Genomic DNA, 22,724 nt, shown 5'->3' on the forward strand with positions numbered 1-22,724 from the left:
TACGATGCTTTGCAAAATAATGTGGCAAAAGTACTAGAAAACAAAACAAAACCCCACAGTGCCAGATTGCATACCTTATCTTAAATCCCTGTTTTTCTCTTATATAACTGCAGGGTATGACTTGGCTTAAGGAGGGTCAACATGCAGTGGTAGAGATGGTCGTCTTCTACAACCAGATCTCCTCCTTAAAGGCTGACTTCATTCCAAATAAGCCTGCAGAACTTGGATGCATTTCAGACCCTGACAGATAAGCCCCAGGTCTCACTTTCATAGTCTTGTCATGACCCAGATTCTGCTCCAGCCTTTTCTACAGAAATTTGCTGAGATAAGGGATACCTTACTGCATATGGACAGATTCAGGATGTGTCTTGTTGCACTCATGACACATCTCCTGCTGTTCTCAGCTCCAGTAAAATTCAGCATCTAAAGTGTTAAGCAAATCACCTCACCTGGCAGGTACAAGGGCATTCTTGATGCAGAATTCAATAGCACAGGGGCTCTCTCCAAGGGTAACAGATGCTTCAGCTGTGCTGTTTGCAGCTGACTGCAATGCACAGACATTTAGCACTCAGAATCTTTTCCATGTTTAAACAAGAGACACTGTTTCAGTGTCACAATAAAAGAAAAAAATAAAAGACTTTAAAGCCCAAGCATACAGAGTTGCTACTCTACACTAAAAATAATAAATGGTTTCTGATGCATTCGAGCATCTCTTCTCAAATTTAATTTGTTAAATGTGTGGCAGGACCAATAAAAACATGCCATGGAGAAAGATGTAAGTGTTCTTTTGGAGTATTTATGCATGCCACATTTAGTAGGGTCCTTGTGTGTGGGCTGAGAGAGCCTAATATTATGTATTTGGGCTTGAAAATGCTAGATTCTTCATGTATGATAATCACCACATCACAGAATGGTTAGAGCTGGATCATCTAGCTTCAAATCCCCTGCATGGGCAGGGACACCCACCAGATCAGGCTGCTCAGAGCCCCATCCAGCCTGGCCTTGAGCACTTCCAGGGATGGGGCTTCCACGACTTCTCTGGGCAACCTATTCTAGTGCCTCACCACCCTCACACCAAATAATTTCTTCCTGATCTCTAACCTAAATCTCTCTTCTTCCAGTTTAAAACCATTACCCCTCATCCTCTCACTACAAGCCCTCTTAACAAATCCCTCCCCAGTTTTTCTATAGGTCCCCTTCAGGTACTGGAAGGCTGCTAATAGGTCCCCCCCTCACCAATACCTGGTTCTGAATCCAGCCATCCTAGATTCCCACAATTCTTGATTTGTCTTGAGGTAGCAGGCACCCCAGCAGCACAAGCCAAATTTCACCTCTACATTAACAGTGGTTAATGGCTGAGAAAACCACACAACATGTGCAACACGACCTCAGGAAAGAAGCCTTGCACAGATTTCATGTCTGTGTCTATCCCTCAAGAGTTGTTCTTAGCAAACCAAAAGCCTCAGAAAAGCTTTTAGCTCAGGTTCAAAATAATTTCCACACACAAATGCTTGCCCAAGACTGGAAGTGGCCAGAATTTCTCAGTTGTTAACCTTAACAGCTTCACTTTCAGCTCCCTACTCATGTATTTTCCTTAAAAAAATAATAATTCTCATCTGCTTATATATTTCCTGCCATAGAAAGAAAAGTCTGTTTCACCATTTATACTACTTATACTTCTCAGAGAGCTCAGACCCTTATTGCCCTTCCTAGAGCCATAAATGTGCAATGGAATAAAGATGTGCAAAGCATTTCCTCTGAGGTGAATTGTCTACATTTTCATAACTCTTCTTATTTCTGAATCGTAGCATGACTTCTACAGCAAAAAGAAGTATAGCTCTGAAGCCCTTGAAATGGTAACATTAAATTGCAGTAATCTTTTAATTCAGTTCAGGTTGAAGTTCATAGAAAGAAGGTGACATTTTCTATGGAGAAAGGTAGGGTGGGAAATGGGGGCAGTTGTTTCAGACTGTTTTGATTTTCCTTCTATCAGCAGAAAGCATCAGCATCCAAAAATACTGTATGTCTAATATACACTGGAGAGAGAGAGAGAGAGAGAGAAGAGATTCCTTGGCCATGAGAGCAAACTGCTGTCTTGCTTGAGGTAAACAGAGACTTGAATGCAAAATGGGTGGATCCTATTTTATCTTGTCCCACGTGAGTTCTTCTGGGTGACTCCAATATGTGTTAACTGTCAAGATTTTCAGAATTTCTACATTACACCTCTGACAACAAATATAAATATTTCACATTTTCACTTATTGAAAAAAAAATAATAAAAATCAAACCCACACCTGAATAAAAAATACTGCCTCCAAAAATAAAGCAACCAGTACTGAAAACAGAACATGGTATTTCCATGACAGACTAATGTTGTTCATGCACATCCCTGTCACTTTCCTTTTATTTTTTGTTACTTTACACTAAATTCAGGATTTAGTTCTTCCATGGTTTTGATGGTGTTATTTCACAATGTCTTCTGCCAGCTTCTGCAGCAGTTTGGTGTTTGTTTTGCTCCCAGAGTCATGAACACAGCTGGAAGGTTGTCACTTCACGTTGCTCAACATCCAAAAGCCTCCCTCGGTAAGCAGTGCCATGGAGTGGGAGCTGACCTCAGTTCAAGATGATCTATCTGCCCTTTGAATTTCAGTTTCTACCCAAAAGGTGTTATTTGGGATTTCATTAAAAGAGACATGGGCACAAGAGAAATTGAATTTCCATCTTTGAGTCCTGTAATTCAACATCTGCAGAACTCATGTTGTAACCAGTAAGTTACAGTGTGAAAACCAAAGCAAAACAAACCTTCTCAATTCTGGTCCCCTTCTACTCTTCTAATTCACAGAAAAATCCCTAAAAGGTTAAAACTCAGCAAGTAAAGAGTTGGATAAGCAGAACACATAAGCTCCTGTGAAGTGGAGAAGGAATAAGTATGTCAATGCAAACACAAAGACATTGATCAGATGAAGATTCATGCGGGATTTCCTGCCAACGTTAGGAATTGGGAGGCACCGTACTGTGCCCTGGCCATCCCCATCTCTGCTTTTCCAGAGCACCCAGGGGTACTGTCAGTTCACATGCATGGATTTTATGAGTGAGAATAAGTTAGATTCCAGGTGATGTACAAAGAAACATGAGAGAAAAGTCAGAAAGAGAGGGATGCTTGATCAGTAAAATAGACTGATGAAATAAGGTCAATATATCGGACACGCCTGAGGATTTTGTTTATGGTTTGAGCTGCAAAAAATACCTCAGAATGCAGAGCCCAACATTTTGCTTTCAGGTGAGTTATAGATCTTAGAACGTCTGAAATCCAGGTGTCTCACAGAGCTCCTTGACCCTGAACAGATCTGCAGGCAGCTCGCCAGCACGTGCTTCCTCATAATGCTGCACTGAGATTAACCAAACTTCTCATACATCTGTCTTGGCACCATCAATCTAATACTTGAGTATACTGACATCAAGTGGATTTCTCTTTCCCACACCTTTTAGAGCCAGGGCAGTGCAGCTGGCCTTGTTTGACACACAGAGAACTGAGAAACAGGAATCATCAAATAATATATTTTGGAAAAGGCCATTAAGATAAAGTCCAACTGTTAACCCAGCACTGCCAAGTCCACCAATAAAGGATGCTGCTCAGCACCACATCTACACATCTTCTAAATGTCTCCAGGGATGGTGACTCCCCTGCTTCCCTGAGAAGCCTGTTTTAATGCCTGACAGCCCTTTCAGGAAATGTTTCCTGTTAACCAAACTTAACCTCCTCTGGCACAACTTGAGACCATTTCCTCTTGTCCTATCACTTGTAACTTCAGAGAAGAGACCAACAACCACCTTGCTACAACCTCACCAACATGGAGTAATAACATTTGGTCTTCAAGCTCCCATACTGCTGCTCCAATCGCCAGTGACCTTGAACTGCCAGATACCCAAAATACTTGTTGGATTTCTTTTTCAAAAAAGTGATGAGCTTTGTGAGCAGCAGCACAAGACTCCAGTCATTTGATTGCATGGATTGGAGTCTTCTTAACAAGCTCCTGTTTGGAAACTCTGCTGTCCAATGAGGCTTCAGCTTCTGTTGCAGTTCATTTTTCTACAGGGAAAGAACCAAATCTCTGCCTTTGCCTAAACATTAGTATGAACTGTGAGGAAATGTGTCTAGAAATGTGATCCTTCAAGTTTAGTTGAAGATACCTATGGAATTCAGAATTTGGGGTTGAATTTTTTGGGTTTTTTTTCGGATAGATTCCTGGAGGAATGGAAAAAAACAACCCCTATAAGTAGATGTGATCACAATACTGTGCTTTCCTTAGGGTATCAAAGGCTCTTCAGCATCTTACAGCCCATTCCCACTGGTGCAGTCTGCCTGTATAAAACTCCTGACTCTTCCACAGCTACTCTGCAAATGGAGTGTGCAAGGAAATACCTACAGCTATGATCAGTTACAGGATGGACAGTATCATACAATCATAGGGGCTGGAAGGGACCTCTGAAAATCATCAAGTCCAACCCCCCTGCTGCATCAGGCATACCCAGCCCAGATCACACAGGAACATGTCCAGATAGGTCTTGAAAGTCTCCAGAGAAGGAGACTCCACAGCCTCTCTGGGCAGCCTGTCCCAGTGTTCCCTCACCCTCACAGTAAAGTTTTTCCTCATGTTGAGGTGGAACTTCTGTATTGTCACTTTGTGCTGTTTCCCCTTGTCCTATCACAGGGCAGCACTGCAAAGAGACTGGCCCCTTCTTGACATCCACCCTTCAGATATTTATAAGTTCCCCTCCCAGTCTTCTCAAGACTAAACAGCCCCAGGTCTCTCAGCCTTTCTTCATACGACAGATGTTCCAGTCCCTTCACCATCCTTGTAGCCTCCATTGGACTCTTTCCAGTAAATCCCTGTCCCTCTTGAATTGGGGACACTAGAACTGAACACCACACTTCATATGTAAGTCAGAATAGAAGGGGAGGAGAACCTCCCTTGACCTGCTGGCCACACTGTTCTTAATGCATCCCAGGATACTATTGGCCACAAGGACACATTGCTGTCCCATGGATAACTTGTTGTCCACCAGGACTCCAAGATCCTTCTCCATGGGGCTGCTTTCTAGCAGGTCAAACCCCTAATCTAGACCAGTGCATGGTGTTTTTTTCTCTCCAGGAGCAGGACTCTACACTTTTTCTTGTTGAATATTGAAAAGCTGAAGTAACTTCAATACTTTCCATGTCAAAGCTTTTAAACTGACATTCTTCAGTAAGATTCCACATTTCTTTGAAATCAACATCCAGTGTGTTCATCTGGTGTTTCTGCATTAGTTCAGAGAATGGACATCACATGATGGCCAAAAAGGTTTAGATTTTGCACATCTGCAATTGCTGGAAGAGGTACTAAAATGGACTAGTTTAGCTTGTAGTTGCATGAGAATTTACTTTCCATTCCAATGCAAAAATATCATGTATTTTGTTATGTGTTTAAAGTAATGGAGCAAATTATCATAAACCTGGCTAACAGAGACATAACAACTAAAAATGGTTCAGCCAGAGGGCAGCAAGAAAACAAATATTTTCATATTTGCAAGGAACTAAACACAAATTCATACCCTTGAGCTTCAGCATAACTCTAATCTTATCCAATATTAATTTTGCATTATAAGTTGTCTGGCAAGCCCTTCTCAAAGAAGAAAGCCAAAATGAAGGTCCAAACCTGTTTTATGCCAAAATAAGTAACGTGCTCAAATGTGGCAATTAGGCTATTAAAGTCCACAAATTTGGGTCCTTTTCCTTCTGAAATCTGTGAATACCAGTAGCTCAAATTATTGAGAAACTGATTCAGAATTCTTCAACCAACTATATCACCAGCCTGGATTTAGCCTAAATAACCCCTGAATAACACACTTTGGCCACAGATGTTGAGTCAAAGGGGGACTGTGGTGACCAAAAGCTTTTGAAAAGAGTACAAAGAAACTAAAGTGTTTTATTTCTCTGTCTAAGGCTCTTAGATAATTAATGGGAATTTTACACTCTGAAAGAAGCCTACTGAGCAATGTTCAATAGAAAAAGACATTGCATGAGTGTGTTATTGGGCAGGCCAGGAACTTGTGACTTTGTCACTTTGCAGTCCTCAAGAGAACTTAAGTGTATGTACATATATATACATATATATGTACAAAGGTTATACATAACAGGCCTTATAGATTCTGATTAAATAGTCATGTCTCTATTGCTTTGAAAAAGAAGCCCTGGAAGCAGCCTTAAGCAGTCTAAGTTCTGCCTTGCATCTACTTCCTAACCCTACGGCTCTTGCAGAGGCAATCTCTGGACAGTTCATCTGAAAGTCCTTGTAGTGTCTAATTCTGGGACAAGCACTGATCCTGTGTGCTCCCCAGGCAGGCATCCCCCATAGAGACTTGATCCTTGGAAAGGCCTCAGTTCTTGCCTGAAGACACACGCTCCCTCTGAAAGGCAGGAGAGTTTACTTCCCAGATTGGGAAGAAACTTTATCACAAGCCATGGTGAGAGGGCCAGGAGGACATAGAAAAACACAGATCCCTGACAGTGCAGTGATGCAGATGTGGGGGGTATTTTTCATATTCTTTTCCTCTCTTCCTGCTCTTTTGCTTTCATTTCCCCCTTCATTTTAGTGTATCTTTGGTTCTGCATTGCAACTACCTCTTCAAGCTGACTCCACAGTAAATTTTAGGCTGCTGATTCAGCAAACCCAAGAAAGATCAGGCCAGTAGCACACTTGCTAGAAACCTGAATAATATTCCTCCTTCAGGTGCTGGATATTAATAGCTGTGCCACATGAAAAATCACTGATTATGATTTTCTTTTTTTACAGGCTCCTTTTCTAGGAGGCTCTTTTTTTCTAGAAGACTTTTTAATTTCCCTATTTGTTATTTGACTGCTCACCCGATGCTCTTCCAAACTCATAAAAACAAAACCAGCAGGGAGAAGAATCATATTAATTTCCTTGAATCAGTGTTGTCATCACATTATTGGCCTGTCACAGAAATCATTGCTATTACCAGAGGGAAAAAAAAAAAAAGTGAACACATTAATGCAGGGCAAGAATTTTCTGCTTTGTCAGTTGCTGCCATGCATTCTGAGACCTAGGTAATCTTGCCTGCTTAGATAAGGCAAATTGCATGTAGGTACCTGTGGTTGTGCATTGCATTTTGAGCTACATGTTGGTAGAACATTTGTAGACTTTTTTTTCATTCAAGTTTTGCTCAAATTAGCTGAAAAACATTTTAACCAAGTGCATCCTTCTTCTGCTTCTGCAATAACCATGGCAGCTGATGTGCCCAGCGTGAGATTACAAGTTCCAATGTACTAGACTGAGCACCAACACAACATCAAGGTCTCCAACTAGCTTCAGGCATCTTAGAGAAGCTTGTCAATGTGCCAGGCTTTCTCAGAAAACCCCAGGGACTTAGAGATATCTCAGGTGGAATTATCATCCTGAGACTTCTACACTCTGTCACTCTCTGTAAGCACCTATCCCACCTTGCTGACAGGCTGTCCAGGACCATCTGGAAAGTAACATCCTAATTTTTGTGTGTCTAAAAGGTGCTTGAAGCTGGCTGGGATCAAGGGCATTAGCATTGTTTTACAACACTGGCTTTCTCAGATGTTTTTTGTGATCCACATAACCGGAACTTCTGAACCTTCTCTTTGAAACTACCTTACCCAGTATTTACACACCTGAGAATATTTGTTTTAAACAAGACCTAGACTTTTAAGAGGTTGTTACATTGAGCTGCAGTAATGTCTTGGCTAGCTGAGTTTTTTCTCCTCTGAAACACATTCCCAGCAGCTCTATACTTGTACATGTTTGTATTTGCATTACATGAGTTACAGGGAAGTCCCACGTAACTGTGCATGATGTTAGAGATGGTTGCAAACCTAAGGAGAACTTGACCTCTCTAGTAGGATTATGAGATGTTACAATAAAAATTAAAAGTTGTCTCATTAAGGTCTGCATGGAAAAAAAATAAGTTGTTTAGAGAGCAGGGACCAACAAAGCCATCTATGTTTGTGCCTGAGGAACCTCACATTTGGGCTGCAGCAGAAAATGGATGCTCAGAAATTCTAACAGTAGGGTTGGAGAAAAACTAGTAGAATAGTGTGTCTGAATGCAATTTCTCCCATCTTTAAAAAGTGGCAGAGACTGAACTGCAGATGATCCCATTTGAATGTAGCCTGGCACTAGAACTGACAGCTAGAGATGAGTAATGGAGGATACAGACAGGTCTCTGCTCTGTGGACTATCACTCCCTTAAAAGATTGAGAAATATTACCCCCTTCAGTAAACAGGGTCTGAGCAAACAGATCTAGTTTCTCTTTTCAGCTCTTGATGAATTGCTTAAACATAATCAGACTGAGGTTTCATTCTCTGTCTGGGCATCCAAATCCATATCTGCCCATCTGACCCTCATACAGGGATCAACACTTCAATCTCATAAGAGGCATCACCTACACCTTTATTTTTCATCTCTCTTTTTTTTTTAAGGAAGTCAGTGAACATATGTTTGCCAGCTAATGAAGCACTAGAGAATACCTTACCATTAGAAACAATGAAGCTTAGCAATATTAAAACTGTCAACCAGAAGAAATTCCAAGTATTAGCTGAAGAAATACATCTGATTGAATTATTACAGACAGTCAGAACACCTGCATTGCAGTTACATTTAGAATTCAGTTTATACACTAAGCCAACTTTGTGAGTCATGAATTTCATTGTTTCTTAAGTACATTTGGAACCAGACAAAGGAATGATGGTTTAGGATCCTATCTCCTCAATAACGTTATGATGACTTTTGTTAATATTTCCAATTAAAAAAAACCAAGCCCACTGCTATCATCAATGAATGGAATGGGAAATCAATCAAAATGGCAGTGAAAGTGTATTTGGAAGCAAAAAATAAGCACGATGAAGAAAACCAATGTGCAAGTGGAAAGAGAAGATGTTCAGACAAAACAGAGAAAAGAATGAGAGTGACAGAAAAAACTGGATTAAAAACAGGTAGAATAGCAACATAGACATTTAAAGCTGGGAAAGCATTTAAAATGGGAAAAAACAAAAAAGCTCAAGAATTTCTCTAAAAAGCCTAACAGGTATCAAGCCTCTAGATCCTGTCTTCAGTCCCAAGTAGTTATTAAGAAGGTGGAATACCTTTGTGAGGTACGTTTTGCACACGCAGAACAGGCTGTTAAACACATGAAGAATCTAACCACATGAGTCTCTGACAATTAGAATTGCCTTCACATGTCCATTTCTGGATAATTCCTGGGATATTCTCTTCTTGTTGTCTGGTGTGAGTCTAGACCAAGAGTTTTCCATTCATACACTTTGTGCTTTTTTGTTTTTTTTTCCTTTTCTTAACCTGTTTATGAATGCAGACATAAGCTTTGGTGTCTGTCTGCTGTTGAAGCAAAAAAACTGCACATCCAAGGAGGTTTACAGATTCAGGAGCTGATGCAGCCACGCTGACTGTGAGGGATGGAGACATGTGCCACAAAATGGGCACCAATCCCAACTGCTGGGAAGAGGAGCTCTCCCTAAGAGCAGTTGGAGATTTCTTGAACAGTACCAGATGTCTTTAGAGGAAAGCAATGTAAAAGTTTTTTTTCAGGAAGTTTTTGGAGGCTAAGATGACATTCAAACTTAATATCTTTTTAAAGACACAATCCACTCCCTTGGCAGACAATCTGAAAATCTGCATGACAGAATAAGAACCAATTTGAGAACATCAGCACAGCATGTTTGAGGTGGTTTGAAAAGAAAATGTATGTCCCAATGGAGAGAATACGTGTTACCACAAGCATTACAGGAGAGTCCCAGCAGGGAAAGCACCATAAATATTATTATACTATTCCTGAGCTCCAATATATGAAAAGAAACTTTAGGGAGGTAATAAAGAAATAATTCTGTACAGAAAATATGGAACAATAACAGAACAAGAGAATAACAGAATAACAGAATGGTTTGGGTTGGAAGGGACCTTAAAGATCATCCAGTTCCAACCCCCTGCATGGGCAGGGACACCTCCCACCAGACCAGGCTGCTCCAAGTCCCATTCAGTCACTGACCAAAGAAGTGTGTGTGCACAGACACTAGTTCATGTGTGCAAAATTGTAGCTTTAATACCTGGGTTCCTGCAAGAGACTATAATAAAACCTTGCACTCCTAAACAAGCTCAGAAACATTGCAGAAACAGTATATATAAAAGCATAGTTGTTCTTATTAGCTCTGGTTTGCTTTATAGTCTTTCATTAGAGAGCTGTTATTTCCAGAAGCTGGAGCAGATCACTAATTATCCAGCTCAGTGATCACAGTTATGTCCTGAAATGCCAGGAATTGGAAACTTGCTGTCCTTCTGCATTTGCCAGGAAGGTTATCCATCTGAAAGCTCAAGAGATGTGTTCAGTCACATTTATTTCCCTTAATTAAAAATCGTTCAGCTCTAAATAAGAAGACACCTTTTGACTGTCTCAAGTGCATCACCAAAAATCTTCAAACATTGAAGATTACTGGTCATTTAGAAAAAGTATTTTGCCTTTCCAATTAATATGAACATTTAATTAATTTTGTTCCAGTCTGAAAATTATGTTTGCATACCCAGGAATTTAACAGCTCTACCAATCTGCTTTCCAGTTTCACCTAGACTAGGACATGTCTCACCAACACTTATGGATGAGGAAACACTGAGGCTGTCCTAGGCTCAGCTGTATGATGGGACCTTGAAATGGAGGCACCCACAAACACACAGGGCTTTACTAGGAATGAATATTTATTCCAATCAACACTAGTTAGCACTCTGATAATTAAAAAATAATATCACAGTTTCAGATGTCAGTCAGGAATACACTACAGCAGCACAACTACTTGAGGATTAATACACTACAGCACAACAACTTAAGGATTCCTAAACATTTTTTTTTACTAGTCTTAGTAAAGACTAGTAAATAATCATAATAATTGTAAGAATAATTCCATCTGTGCACATTCACTCAGACAAAGGGAAAGCTTCCCCCACAGGTACGTGGAATCACTTGCTTAGTAGGAGCAAGACTGACTCAAAGTTCTATCTAGAAGAAATGTCACTCACCAAAGATGTGGTCACTCAATCTTGACAAGTCTCCTCACGTGGCATCTGACCTAAGGGGTAGGCTTCCTCAAAGACCTCCAAGGAAAAACCTAACCAAGGGCTTCCTGGCAGTAACTATGTTTTTATGGACCCAGTCAGATCTGACCTGTGGTCATTCATTTGTTCATCTATCTGGGCCAGGACACCCCGTTGGCTGGGGACTCTGTTCATCAACAGAGGGTCCCACCCTGGCAACACCCCAACTGCCTTTGAAAACAAGGTGCCACCAAGTCACTGTTCTGCAGCCCAGCAGGGGTTAAGACCAGAAACTGGTCTTAGTGCTACCCAGTCTAACCCAACAAAGGTGACACAATATGTGGCCCATCAGTGGTTGAGCTCCTAAGAGACTGAGACATGACAGTTGTCATCTCTGGGTCAGAAACCTGAAACAACAAGGCGTGTTTATGCAATCTAATGTACATCCAAAAAACTAGCATCTGAATTTGAACTGGCCTTCTCTTACAGTCAAGAAGACAGAAATGTCATCCTCAAATATGCATCTAAAACAGGTTTAATGTGTTCTTTTTTTTTTCCCCTCCTCACTAGTTTTCAGTAAGTCTAGTGTATCTGTTCAAGAGCTACAATATAAAAATCAAACATACTCACTTTGTTAATAAATAATACTTTCTACCTGGAAAGCTAGGCAATAACCAGAAAGCCATGCACTAGAAAGAAACTCAAAGACCTAACAATTGTACAAAGGGACTATATTGTTTGGATGGAGAGAAGTATACTACCAGTTCCAAACCTATTCTACAGAATGTAGCTGAATAATGCTACATTGTAGAGATACAGTTCATTAAACTGGTCTCTACATATGAGCTAAGAGGAAAGAATGTGTATTTTTGTATGCCAATATACAGACAAGCCCTGTATGCTGACCACTGTACATTGTAACAAGCAGGTCATACCATTGATACATGAGCAAGAAACAAGAGTTAGTCTAGTCACATCACTGCCCTATTAAATAGTTCTTATTTAAACATAAACCCAAAATATAGGTCAAGAATGTTTTTAAATACCTGGCTATTAAAGTGAATGAGAATATCTGTATATTAAGCAACTGCAAAGCATTTGCATGCAAGTTATATTCATGAGAATGAGATAGAGGATTGAAATACTTATGCTACTTGTCACAGAATCTCCCTGTGCAATTCTTCTGAAGTGATGAAAAGCACAGGTATGATCCATGGTCTAGCAAAAAGCTGAGATGAAATGCAAGATGAGTTTATTTTAGGGTTTATTATACAGTGAAGAACATGCTTTATTCAGTGGTCTCCTGGCTGGTAGGTGAGGCCAGATCCAGCCAAAATGCAGAGGAGTACAATGGGTAGGAGTAGATTTACAATCTCCATACATGTTAGACTGAGAGATTCATGGGATAGCATGTTATTTTCTAAGTAAAGGCTTCTCATAGAATCATAGAACGGTTTGGGTTGGAAGAGACCTTAAAAATCATCTAGTTCCAACCCCCCTGCACGGGCAGGGACACCTCCCACTAGAGCACGTTGCTCAAAGGAAATAAATCCCTGTAATCTTCATGAAGAGATGAGGATCTTCAAAAAAGTGATGAAAGGGTTTGAGAGACCCACTTGTATGGTTTCATAAAATTGACCCTCTGAAACTGGAGGCATCCAGTAGCACTGGCTGAAATATCTCAAAGCTTAGATATCACAGGGCTGATGGGAATCTAATTTTATCCCATCTGCCCAGGAAAAATAATCTTAAACCAATAGATTAGAAACAGGAGCCACATTATGGTTTTGTTTTTTTTTTAATTCTGACTTGACTTTATTTTATTGTTAATCTCAGGTACAAACAGTGACCAGGTTCCCTTAAGGATCTGACTTGCCCTTCTACAGGATGAACAGTGATCACAGTTCCGTTGTAACCACAAAGGAGATTGGAAAAACCTTAACATATCCTATGAGACCACACAGAAATAGTCAGAATCAGTGTCAGCAACATCTCCTTCACTCTTAGCAAGTGTTGACTTTGAGAACATGTATTTATATCAGTACAGTGTAAATAAAAACACCTTTCCTTACCATGGGAAGCAATATGAGAGTGAAGAAGCAGATCTTCCAACTGATGGCCATCTTCTCTCTTAATTTTGAACTGTAGTGAAGTTTTGCTTGTTAACAATATTAGTAGGGCTGAAGCACTCACTCTCTGCAGATCTTTTGGTAAGGTCCTCACATCAAGGCTCAGATCTCTGCAATGGAAGAGGAAAATTATATAAATATGGAAAAAAAATATAAGAGAATGAAAAAGAAATGGGTAGCAAACAGAGACTTGAACTGTGAGTTGTACATATCAGAGAGCAACCATACTTGTCTGAGTTGCTGCTGTGGTCTTGAATACTTAACTTAAAGCCAAAGGACATGTCTGTATGATCAGTGACTTGTATCATGGAAACTACTGAATCAGGTTCTGTATCTGCAAAGACCTGAATTGTACCCAAGGGAAAGGCAAGATGGATTAATTTGAACCAGAAAAATGACCTGTCTGCTTAATTTCTGAAGTTGTGATTTGAACTTCATGATTTTCATTAGTGTCTCAAAAACACAACTGTCTGGGGCTTTTTAGGAGACTATGACAGGATGATTTACTCCCAGAGATCACTTGTCCAGATAAGAAAATCCATGAGCAGAGCTGTTAATAATCTGAGAGCTTTTTGAGAGCTCAGCAATAGAATTCCAAAATCATTCATTTTACTGTCAGGCTGCAGATTCATCCTTGACACGAGAGAGGATTGACTTACATGGACAACAGGGTCATGCATAACTGTGACTTCCATCTCTTGGTCTCTGCCAAGGATTCAGACAGGTGTTCAGGACATCAACAGAATTGCATACCTGACATTAGCTCCATCCTAACACCTCCTGCCATAACCCAGTGTTTTAAAACTCCAAATCATGATGATTCCTCAAACAGTTTTTCATTCAAGAGAACCTCTCTGTTCCATTCTCTGTCTGGATCCAATCCTCATTATCTTTTAAAACACAATCCTGCAGATCTTCACACTCTGGTGACACAGCAGTGTCAGTTGATGCCTTATGTAGAGTCAGGTTTTTAACATGGAGATAAGTTTTCCTATTCATTAGTTTTCTTTCCTCAGTTGTCCCTCACCTGAGATGATTCCCCTTGTACTGAGTTTCTATGGCAAAGTTTTGGTAGCCAGGGACTACAGGGGTGGTTTATGTGAGAAGATGTTAAAAGCTTTCCTTATGTCTGATAGAGCCAATGCCACCTGGCTCCAAGATGGACCCACCAATGAACAAGGCTGAGCCAATCAATGATGGTAGCACCTCCATGATAACATATTTAGGAAGGAGAAAAAAACCAAACTGCTGCACAATAGCAGCCAGAAGAGAGGTATGAGAAGATGTGAGAGAAACAACTCTGCAGACATCAAGGTCACTGAAGAAAGAGCAGGAGGAGGCACTCCAGGCACCAGAGCAGATTCCCCTGCAGCCCCTGGTGAAGACAATGGTCAGGCAGGCCGCCCCCTGCAACTCGTGGAGATCCATGGTGGAGCAGATATCTACCTGCATCCCATGGAAAATCCCTCACCAGAGCAGATGGATGCACCCAAAGGAGGCTGTGACTCTGTGGGAAACCTGTGCTCGACCAAGCTCCTGGCAGGACCTGTGGCCCCAGGTAGAGAGGAACCCATGATGGAGCAGGTTTTCTGGAAGAACTTGTGAACCCGCAGTAGGGACCCATGCTGGAGAATTTTGTAAAGAACTGCAGCCTGTGCAAAGAACTCATGTTAGAGAAGGACTTTTTCCTGTGGGAGGAACCCGACGCTGGAGCAGGGGAAGAGAGTGAGGAGGCAGGAGGGGCAGAGACAACATGCAATGAACTGACCCCAACCCCCATTCCCCGTCTCCCACTGTGACTAGGAGGGAGGAGGTAGAGAAATGGGGAGGGCAGTTCAGCCTGGGAAGAAGGGAAGGATGAGGAGAATGTGTTTTAAGATTTAGTTTCTATTTATCATTACCCTGCTCTAATCCAACTGGTAATAAATTTAATTAATTTCCCCAAGTCAAATCTATTTTGCCTGTGACAGTAATTTCTGTCCCTGTTCTTATCTCAACCCATCAGCTTTTTGTCATGTTTTCTGTCCACTGTCCAGCTGAGGAGGAGTGACAGAACAGCTTTAGTGGGCACCTGGCATCCAGCCAAGACTAACACACCACACCCCATCAGTGTATCTCTGCCCTACAGACCTAATTCCTCCAAGATATTTTACATGTAGAGATAGGACAAGGAGTAATGGTTTAAAAGTGGAAGAGGGGCAATTAGGCTAGACACTAGTGAGAAATTCTTCCCTGTGAGGGTGGTGAGACACTGGAACAGGTTGCCCAGAGGGGTGTGGATGGCTCATCCCTGGAAGTGCTCGAGGCCAGGTTTGATGGGGTTTGGAGCAACTTGGTCTAGTGGGAGGAGTCCCTGCCCATGCAGGGGGCTGGAACTGGATGATCTTTGAGACCCCATCCAATCCAAACCTACCATGCTTCTAGGATTTTATTAAAATCTACAGTAGTTTAGGTGCAACCTCTCTGTGTAGGAAGGTAGGAGAGTTTAGTCCCTTGGAAATGAGCTGTGCCACACCAGTTTGACTAGGAGCCAGACAACTGGCTCTCATCTGTTATATTTCCAAGTGTAAATGAAGCCCTTGAATGCTCAGCCCCTTTTATATTCCTCTTGTCTGATGTAGGTTTCCTACATTCCATCACCTGTCAACTCTGTGAGCACAGGTAAATGTAAAGGAGCTTTTACAATCAATGACTGCAACATAGTGTCAAGACACCAGCATTTAGAAAGGAGAGAGTCTTTCAATTCAAAAATAAAAAAGGAAAATTAAGCTTACTCTAAATTTTTGTCTTCTTTGTCCAGATCCTGACTAAATGGAGAACAACGATTCATAAAATCCCCCTAAACTGCTCTGCTTTTTTCCATCCTCACTCAATCAGTCACTCTCGCTCTGCTCTCTGCTCTGGTACTGAATTTAATTACTTAACTGTATTTCTGATGGTTTATCAAATAATGAAGGACTGATAAGATCTCAGCTGAGGAGACCAGCAAACATCCATGGTGACATTCAGCAGTGAGGAGCTGGAAAAAGAAAAAGCCACTCCATTAACAGAAGCAACAGAAAACCAGGCAGATGCATTAGCAGACATTGGATTTGAAATTATTTCTTGACCTTTTGCACTCCTGCGTGCAAGCCAGGCCAGCAAGGACAGAGGGTGGTGTGGAGATTGAATTGTCTCCTTGGAGTCTGACTGTGATGCATCAGAAATACAATTTAAATTCAATGGAAGGGTGGATGGGCAGATCACAGAATGACAGAATATTAGGGGTTAGAAGGGACCTCCAAAGATCACCAAGTCCAATCCCCTGCCAGAGCAGGACCAAAAAAACTAGGGCAGGTCACTCAGAAAGACATCCAGATGGGTCTTGAAAGTCTCCAGAGAAGGAGACTCCACAACCTCTCTGGGCAGCCTGTCCCAGGGCTCTGTCACCCTCACAGGAAAGAATTTCTTCCTCATGTTGAGGTGGAACTTCCTGTGCTCTAGTTTGAATCCATTGCCCCTCGTCCTGTCAGAGGGCACAAGTGAAAAGAGGCTGCCCCTGCCTTCTTGATGCCCTCATATATTTATAGACATTAATTAGATTCCCCCCTCAGTCTTCTCCTCTCTAGACTGAACAGCCCCAGGTCTCTCAGCCTTTCCTCATCAGACAGATGTTCCAGTCCCTTCATCATCCTCGTAGCCTCCGTTGGACTCTCTCAAGTAGATCCCTGTCCCTCTTGAACTGGGGAGCACAGACACCCTGTGGGAAAGTGGCAACCTTTAAAACACATTCTTTCCAATACTTAAAGATTCAGTTTTACTTTCACCTGCCATTCACCAGGTTTGAAGAGTGGTTGTTTTCTGTTTTATCTTAGTTTCAAAGGAACTTCTAAAGAGACAAGAACACCTTCAACCCATTTCATTGTCTTTCTTTCACATTTTACAGAGAAAGTAAAAGAATTGACTTAATTTTTGCCTTCAAGGTAGTCATGGAAACCTGCATCAAAAACTGAGCTGAGGCCTTTGTACCATCCACAGAGGCTCAAGTTTTTATTAGGTAATAACAACTACCAGTTCCATGAACTTATGCCCTAGACCTGTAGCAGAACCTCCACATATTGTTTAGCAGCTCCTGCCATGTATGCTGTACATAGGTGCAGAGTGTTACCAAGAAAAGGCTAGTTATCTCTCAAATTGCTACTATCAGCTATGTTTTATTAGAAAAAAAACAACTTTTAAACAATGCGGGCAATGTTTAGAAAACATTTTCGTTTCCATTTGGTACTGGGAAAAGAAATAAATATTTGAATCTGGGATTTGGAAGGGAAGCTTGAATTATCATATTGTCTTCTGATGACACTAGTGGCCAAATCTTGTCATTCAATTAGTAAATTTGAGATACTGGTACTTCATGTTGTTGTTTTAGCTGCATCTGCTACTGTAATTAAAATTAGTGAGGTCAGAACAATCAATAGCCTGAAGGGTGCACCTTTCAGGTGTTTATATACAGTTCCCCAATGTAAAAAATGTCTTCAATTAACTCTGGTGATACAGATGGGCTATTGAAGTGTATGAGAATCTGAAATCAGCTGATTGATACTAAAATTCAATGGGCTTCAGGGGATTTTTTCAACCATGGATAAAATACAGGGGGGAAAAAAGAAAGAAAAAACAACTTGTTAACATGTGCTGCAAGTGCCCATTTTTTTTCCCCCTGGCTGCAAAGGGAGTCTGGAGTGCTGAGCTCATATGTGGGTTGTGCTGCAGAAGCCCAAAGGCTACTGAGGAGAACTGTGCCATGAAAAGCACAGAAGTGTCAAGTGCACAGTATGATGTCAATAACCAACAAAACCAGGTAGTGAGTCCTTTCCAAGTAGGATGTGCCTACACCCAGGGAGGAAGAAAGGAATCACTGCTTAAAAGAATCAAACCTCACCAGATCAAGACAGCATCTCAAAGTGGACCCGTGTAAGATGAATGAAAAAGGGATTTTTTGGTGACTTTGTAAAGCAGTTATGAGGAGCTGTTGGGATCTCACCCAAAGGAGAGAAACAACCTGATCTGCTAGGATCCTGAGGTCCTCTGGGATGTGTGCCAGTGGTTTGAAAGGGAAGCAATACATTTCACAGCTGACCCATAACGGCTTGGACTAGTGGTTCATCAAACGTATGTTTATTGCTTAATTAATCTTAATTCAGTGTCTAGTCAGGGCTACCCACATCCTTCTCCTGCACCATGACCAAGCTTCTACACAAGTGTGGAAATTTGAAAGCTCCTGACAATATGCAGGATCAATTGAGCTTTTGCAGACTGAATGTTCTACATTGCAGCAAAGTCACCCACTCCATGCACAGTTATCCCAGAAGGAGCAACACGAAGAATATTTCCCTATGCAGAATAAACATGGCTGGAGAATGAGGGGAAGCAAAAGCAAGAAGGTGCTGAGGAGAATAATCCAGGTATCACCAGTCAGTTTGGCTCATACACCACTCCCTTGGCATTTCCAAGTTCTCCCCAGGGAAGGGATCTCTGCAGCTCTCTAATGGCACACAGTTAGCTAAATTGACACCTTTGGTTTATATCTGAACAGGTAATTATGTGATGCTCTGTGTATGGGCTCTCAATACAAGATGTGAATTTCAGTGCATTTTATTATTTCCTTCCTGAAACTTCCCAAAGTAGTATGCCAGGTTTTTTTTAACGGGCATGGTGAACCTCCCTCATGTCAACTGAGACATATGGTAACAAGAAACAAGCAGAGTTGGAGAAGTAACCCTTCAGTGACCTAGGACATGTCACCTAATTTTAGAAGCCTACAAGACAGGTACTCACATAAGAGCTCATTGTCTCTTTTCATGTAGTCAACAGAGAGAAGCAGACACATGAAGAAAGCAATTTGTCTGAGCTATTTTACCTGTCTACTTTAAACTGTCTACTTCTCTCCCATGAGTGTAAAGGAATTCTTAACAGCTATCTCATATGTTGACATCTACATTGTGGATGTCTAAATTTGGATAGAATAACCCCACCTCCAGTCCCTTCTGAAGTAGATGGATCAGCAATATGAAACCCAAAATAGCAAAGTCTGACCTACTGCAAAGACTTGAGAGGAATGAGACTGTTTATGGTGTCAACAAGTTGATGCTGAAATATTTAAGGTAACAGAAGAAAGGAAAATTTAACTGAACACCAGACTGCAAGAGCTCTGAAGTTCCACATAGAAAGTAGTCTGTAAAGAGCAAACCTATTAAGGCAAATAAAAAGAACAACATCTTGGTCTTTCTACTGTCTTTACCACTTATTTCTTGGAGTTTAAATATTTTAGGCTGCTTTCATTTACTAACATTAATTGTGTAATAATTGATGAACAGAAATAATAATCAAAGATTTTCAGACGTAATAATTAAACATGATCAGAGAGCTGGAGGACCTCTCCTACAAACACAGGCTGAGAAAGTTAGGGCTGTTCAGCTTGGAGAAATGAAGGCTCTTGGGAGAATTTATAAAGGCCTTTGAGTACTTGAAGGGGCTACAGGAAAGCTGGAGAGAGACTTTTCACAAGGGCACAGAGTGAGAGGATGAGGAGGAACGTTTGCAGATTGAAAGAGAGGAGATTTAGGTTAGACATTAGGAAGAAATTCTTCACTGTGGAATGTGCTGAGATACTGGAACAAGTTGCTCAGGGAAGCTGTGGCTGCCCTATCCCTCAAGTTTTCCAGGCCAGGCTGGATGAAGCTTGGAGCAACCTGGTCTGGTGGGAGGTGTCCCTGCCCGTGCAGGGAGGTTGGAATTAGGTGATCTATGAGGCCCCTTCCCATCCAGTCTGTGATTTGTAATTTCACTGAAATTAAAGTATCTGCATGGATCACAGCAGCTCAGAATCTGGCTTTGTCTTAAAAATCAAGATATTTATTCACATTTCTGCCTTTATATGCTTAACTGAAGAAGTCCCTAGTGATCTTGTTCCCACTCACCATGCCTGTTATCAGTGATAAAACAGGACTTGAAGGGTAATTACATCAGGTGGTCTAAAAAGTAAATGTTCAGAAAGGATTTACTGCTACAAGTGACAAGTGAGCCCTTTTCAGCTGTAAACAAACATCTTGAGGACCTCAGGTGGAAACACAACTTTGAGTGAAAGAGCTGGCAACCAGCAACCTGAATTTTGTCACAGGGTTGTCCACAAGGAAGAGTTTAGTCTGTAGGACACCCAGCCAATGTTCTAACACATAAACTGATGTGGGGCTCATGTGCTGCAAAATGTCCACTAATTTCAGATGTAATCAGGTAGTCTCTTCTAATACCCAGTGTTTTCACTGTACAGGAAAATTGTTGGGTTTGACTCCAAGGGGAAAAAAAAATGTGAAAAAGAAGCTGATACAATCCTAGCAGCAATTTTGCATGGAAATAGTTGACATAAATATATTGAACTTGCTGCCTGGCTTAGGCATTTCAGTGTTAAAGAATAACCAGGTCTGTGAGCAATACTCAGGATTGGTCCTTTTTCTATCTGGAAGTTGGGGGGTTGTTGTGGGTTGGTTTGGTTTTTTCCTCCCACGACATACAAAAAACACCTACGAAATCCCCTTTAAGAAAACGAAGCTAAAGGTGTGATTACAAAAATAAGAAATGGCAGATTGCAGATGCTGTGACTCCCACATGTGCACAGGAGTCCAGCAGTTCAAATGTTTCTATATGAATCAGGGTTATCAATTGAATGGACTTCTAAGAGAGCCTGTGTAAAGAAGAAATCAGAGCAACATGGTTTTGCAAGAAGAAAGGATAATTTCTAAGGGGGTTTCACAGAACTAGGGGTTGGCAGGGACCTCTGAGATCTTCCCCGTCCAACTCCCCCGCTCAGGTTTGTGTCAATTGGTATATCCTAATGCTGGATGCCTGATTTTGGAATTAACAACAGAGTCTGTTTATTTTTTTCCTCTGGTTACGCTGCCTGACGAGGCCAAAGAAAGAAAATTCCATCCCAAAGTTTAAGACACCAAAGCACTAATGAGAAGCAAAACAGAGCACTGACTTCTGTCTTTGTCGTGGCCTTTTCTTACTTTCAGCACTATCTTTATTCCTTTTATTAACACAGCCTAATAACTTCCATGCATGTTTTACCTCAGCTGTCCCTGATTATCATTTTGGTGGAGGTTTTTTTTTTATTCTTTTCCTTTGAGTGGTTTCAATTAAATTGAAATTCCCTGAAGATGTAAGAGTATTATAATTTGTCCTTACAAAGTACACTCCTTATCACTTCTGCATAACCTGACAGCTCTTGCATTTCCTACTCCTCCAGCTTTATAGAATTTTCCTCATGTTTCAAAAAAACCACCTTCTCGAAACTATTCTAGAACAAATTCTAATAAGTGTCACTCAGCCAATTTGAGGAAGATATCTCAATTTCCACTTTCTGAAGATCTGATTCATTTCTTGATACTCTGCTAATTTTGCTAACATATTGTTCCCTTTCAGACCTTACATCAGGTTAGGGCAGGATAGCTCCTTGAGGCACTCACTATTAATTCTGAGAAAGAATCATATTCTCTTGCTGCTTTATTTTCTCTTTGTTTAGGGCTCAGACACACAGTAAAATTCTTGCAGCTTGCAAAGCTGTCATGTCTCAGCTGATACACACTAAGTATATGTGACCCTCTTGGTTCACATCAAATTCAAGACAGTATCATTTAGTTTTGGTTCTCTTTCATTGTCAGTAATCTAAACTTCATTGCCCTGCATCCACTGTAGGCAAAGAGAACACCCAAGAGTTACCATAGGCCAATAGATGTGTGAAAACCTGTTAAATTAAGGTAAATCAGTCCTGTCTGAGCCCCTCAGCTCTTCCAATCTCAGCTGATACCTGCTTTCCTTCCAGGTAGAATCCTTCTTCAGTAATGACATTATGAAGACCTTTCTGAAAATCCAAATCCACAGTATCCCATCCATCCTATTTGTGACCATGAAGCCCAGCCTTTCCTGAGCTTTGAAACTTCATGCCTTTCCATGACATCATGTCTAAAACTAATCAACACTTGAGTTTTTAAACAAATTCCAGCTAAAAAGCCTGGTTTTTTTAAGTAGCAAAAATGTTCATGATATAACAATTCTTCTTCATATTATGCAGCTTCACCCACATGGGTGTGATAAAACATCAGAGGTTCCTCATACCAGAAAGTTTGTTCTGGATATCTGAGCATTTAGACATTCTGATGACTTTGGAAGACTGGTTGTTGGAACTGTTGCTTCAGGCTCTCTGAAAATTCAGGTGGACCATGAGTGGATCATTCATTTACAGGTCAAGATTTTCTAGCTCATCTTTACAACTACAGCAGCTGTGGACTAATGGAAGAAGAGGCTTTGGAATACAGTTCACAACTCCCTGTGCACAGGTTTGTTATTCTTGGCAGATTTCCCACATAACATCACCCATAAAATTAATCCAGCAATTCTTGCCTTGATTGGCATTATTTTCCCTGTTGTACTATTGATCAGATT

The 22,724-nt window shown here is 41.0% G+C and overlaps 1 protein-coding gene across 1 annotated transcript in view; it reads right to left on the bottom strand.

The window, feature by feature from the left end:
* Window positions 1–22,724, bottom strand: part of ADCYAP1R1 (ADCYAP receptor type I) — a 134,142-nt gene that overhangs the window by 87,696 nt on the left and 23,722 nt on the right. The window contains exons 2-3 of the mRNA XM_051612366.1: window positions 16,176–16,269; window positions 13,194–13,360 (exon numbers count right to left, since the gene is read on the bottom strand). Of these exons, the coding sequence (XP_051468326.1) occupies window positions 13,194–13,244 (51 nt within the window). The 5' untranslated portion in view covers window positions 13,245–13,360; window positions 16,176–16,269. The remainder of the gene's footprint in view (window positions 1–13,193; window positions 13,361–16,175; window positions 16,270–22,724) is intronic.

Source organism: Apus apus, chromosome 2, assembly GCF_020740795.1.
Source record: "Apus apus isolate bApuApu2 chromosome 2, bApuApu2.pri.cur, whole genome shotgun sequence".
In the NCBI taxonomy this organism is placed as follows: Eukaryota; Metazoa; Chordata; class Aves; order Apodiformes; family Apodidae; genus Apus; species Apus apus.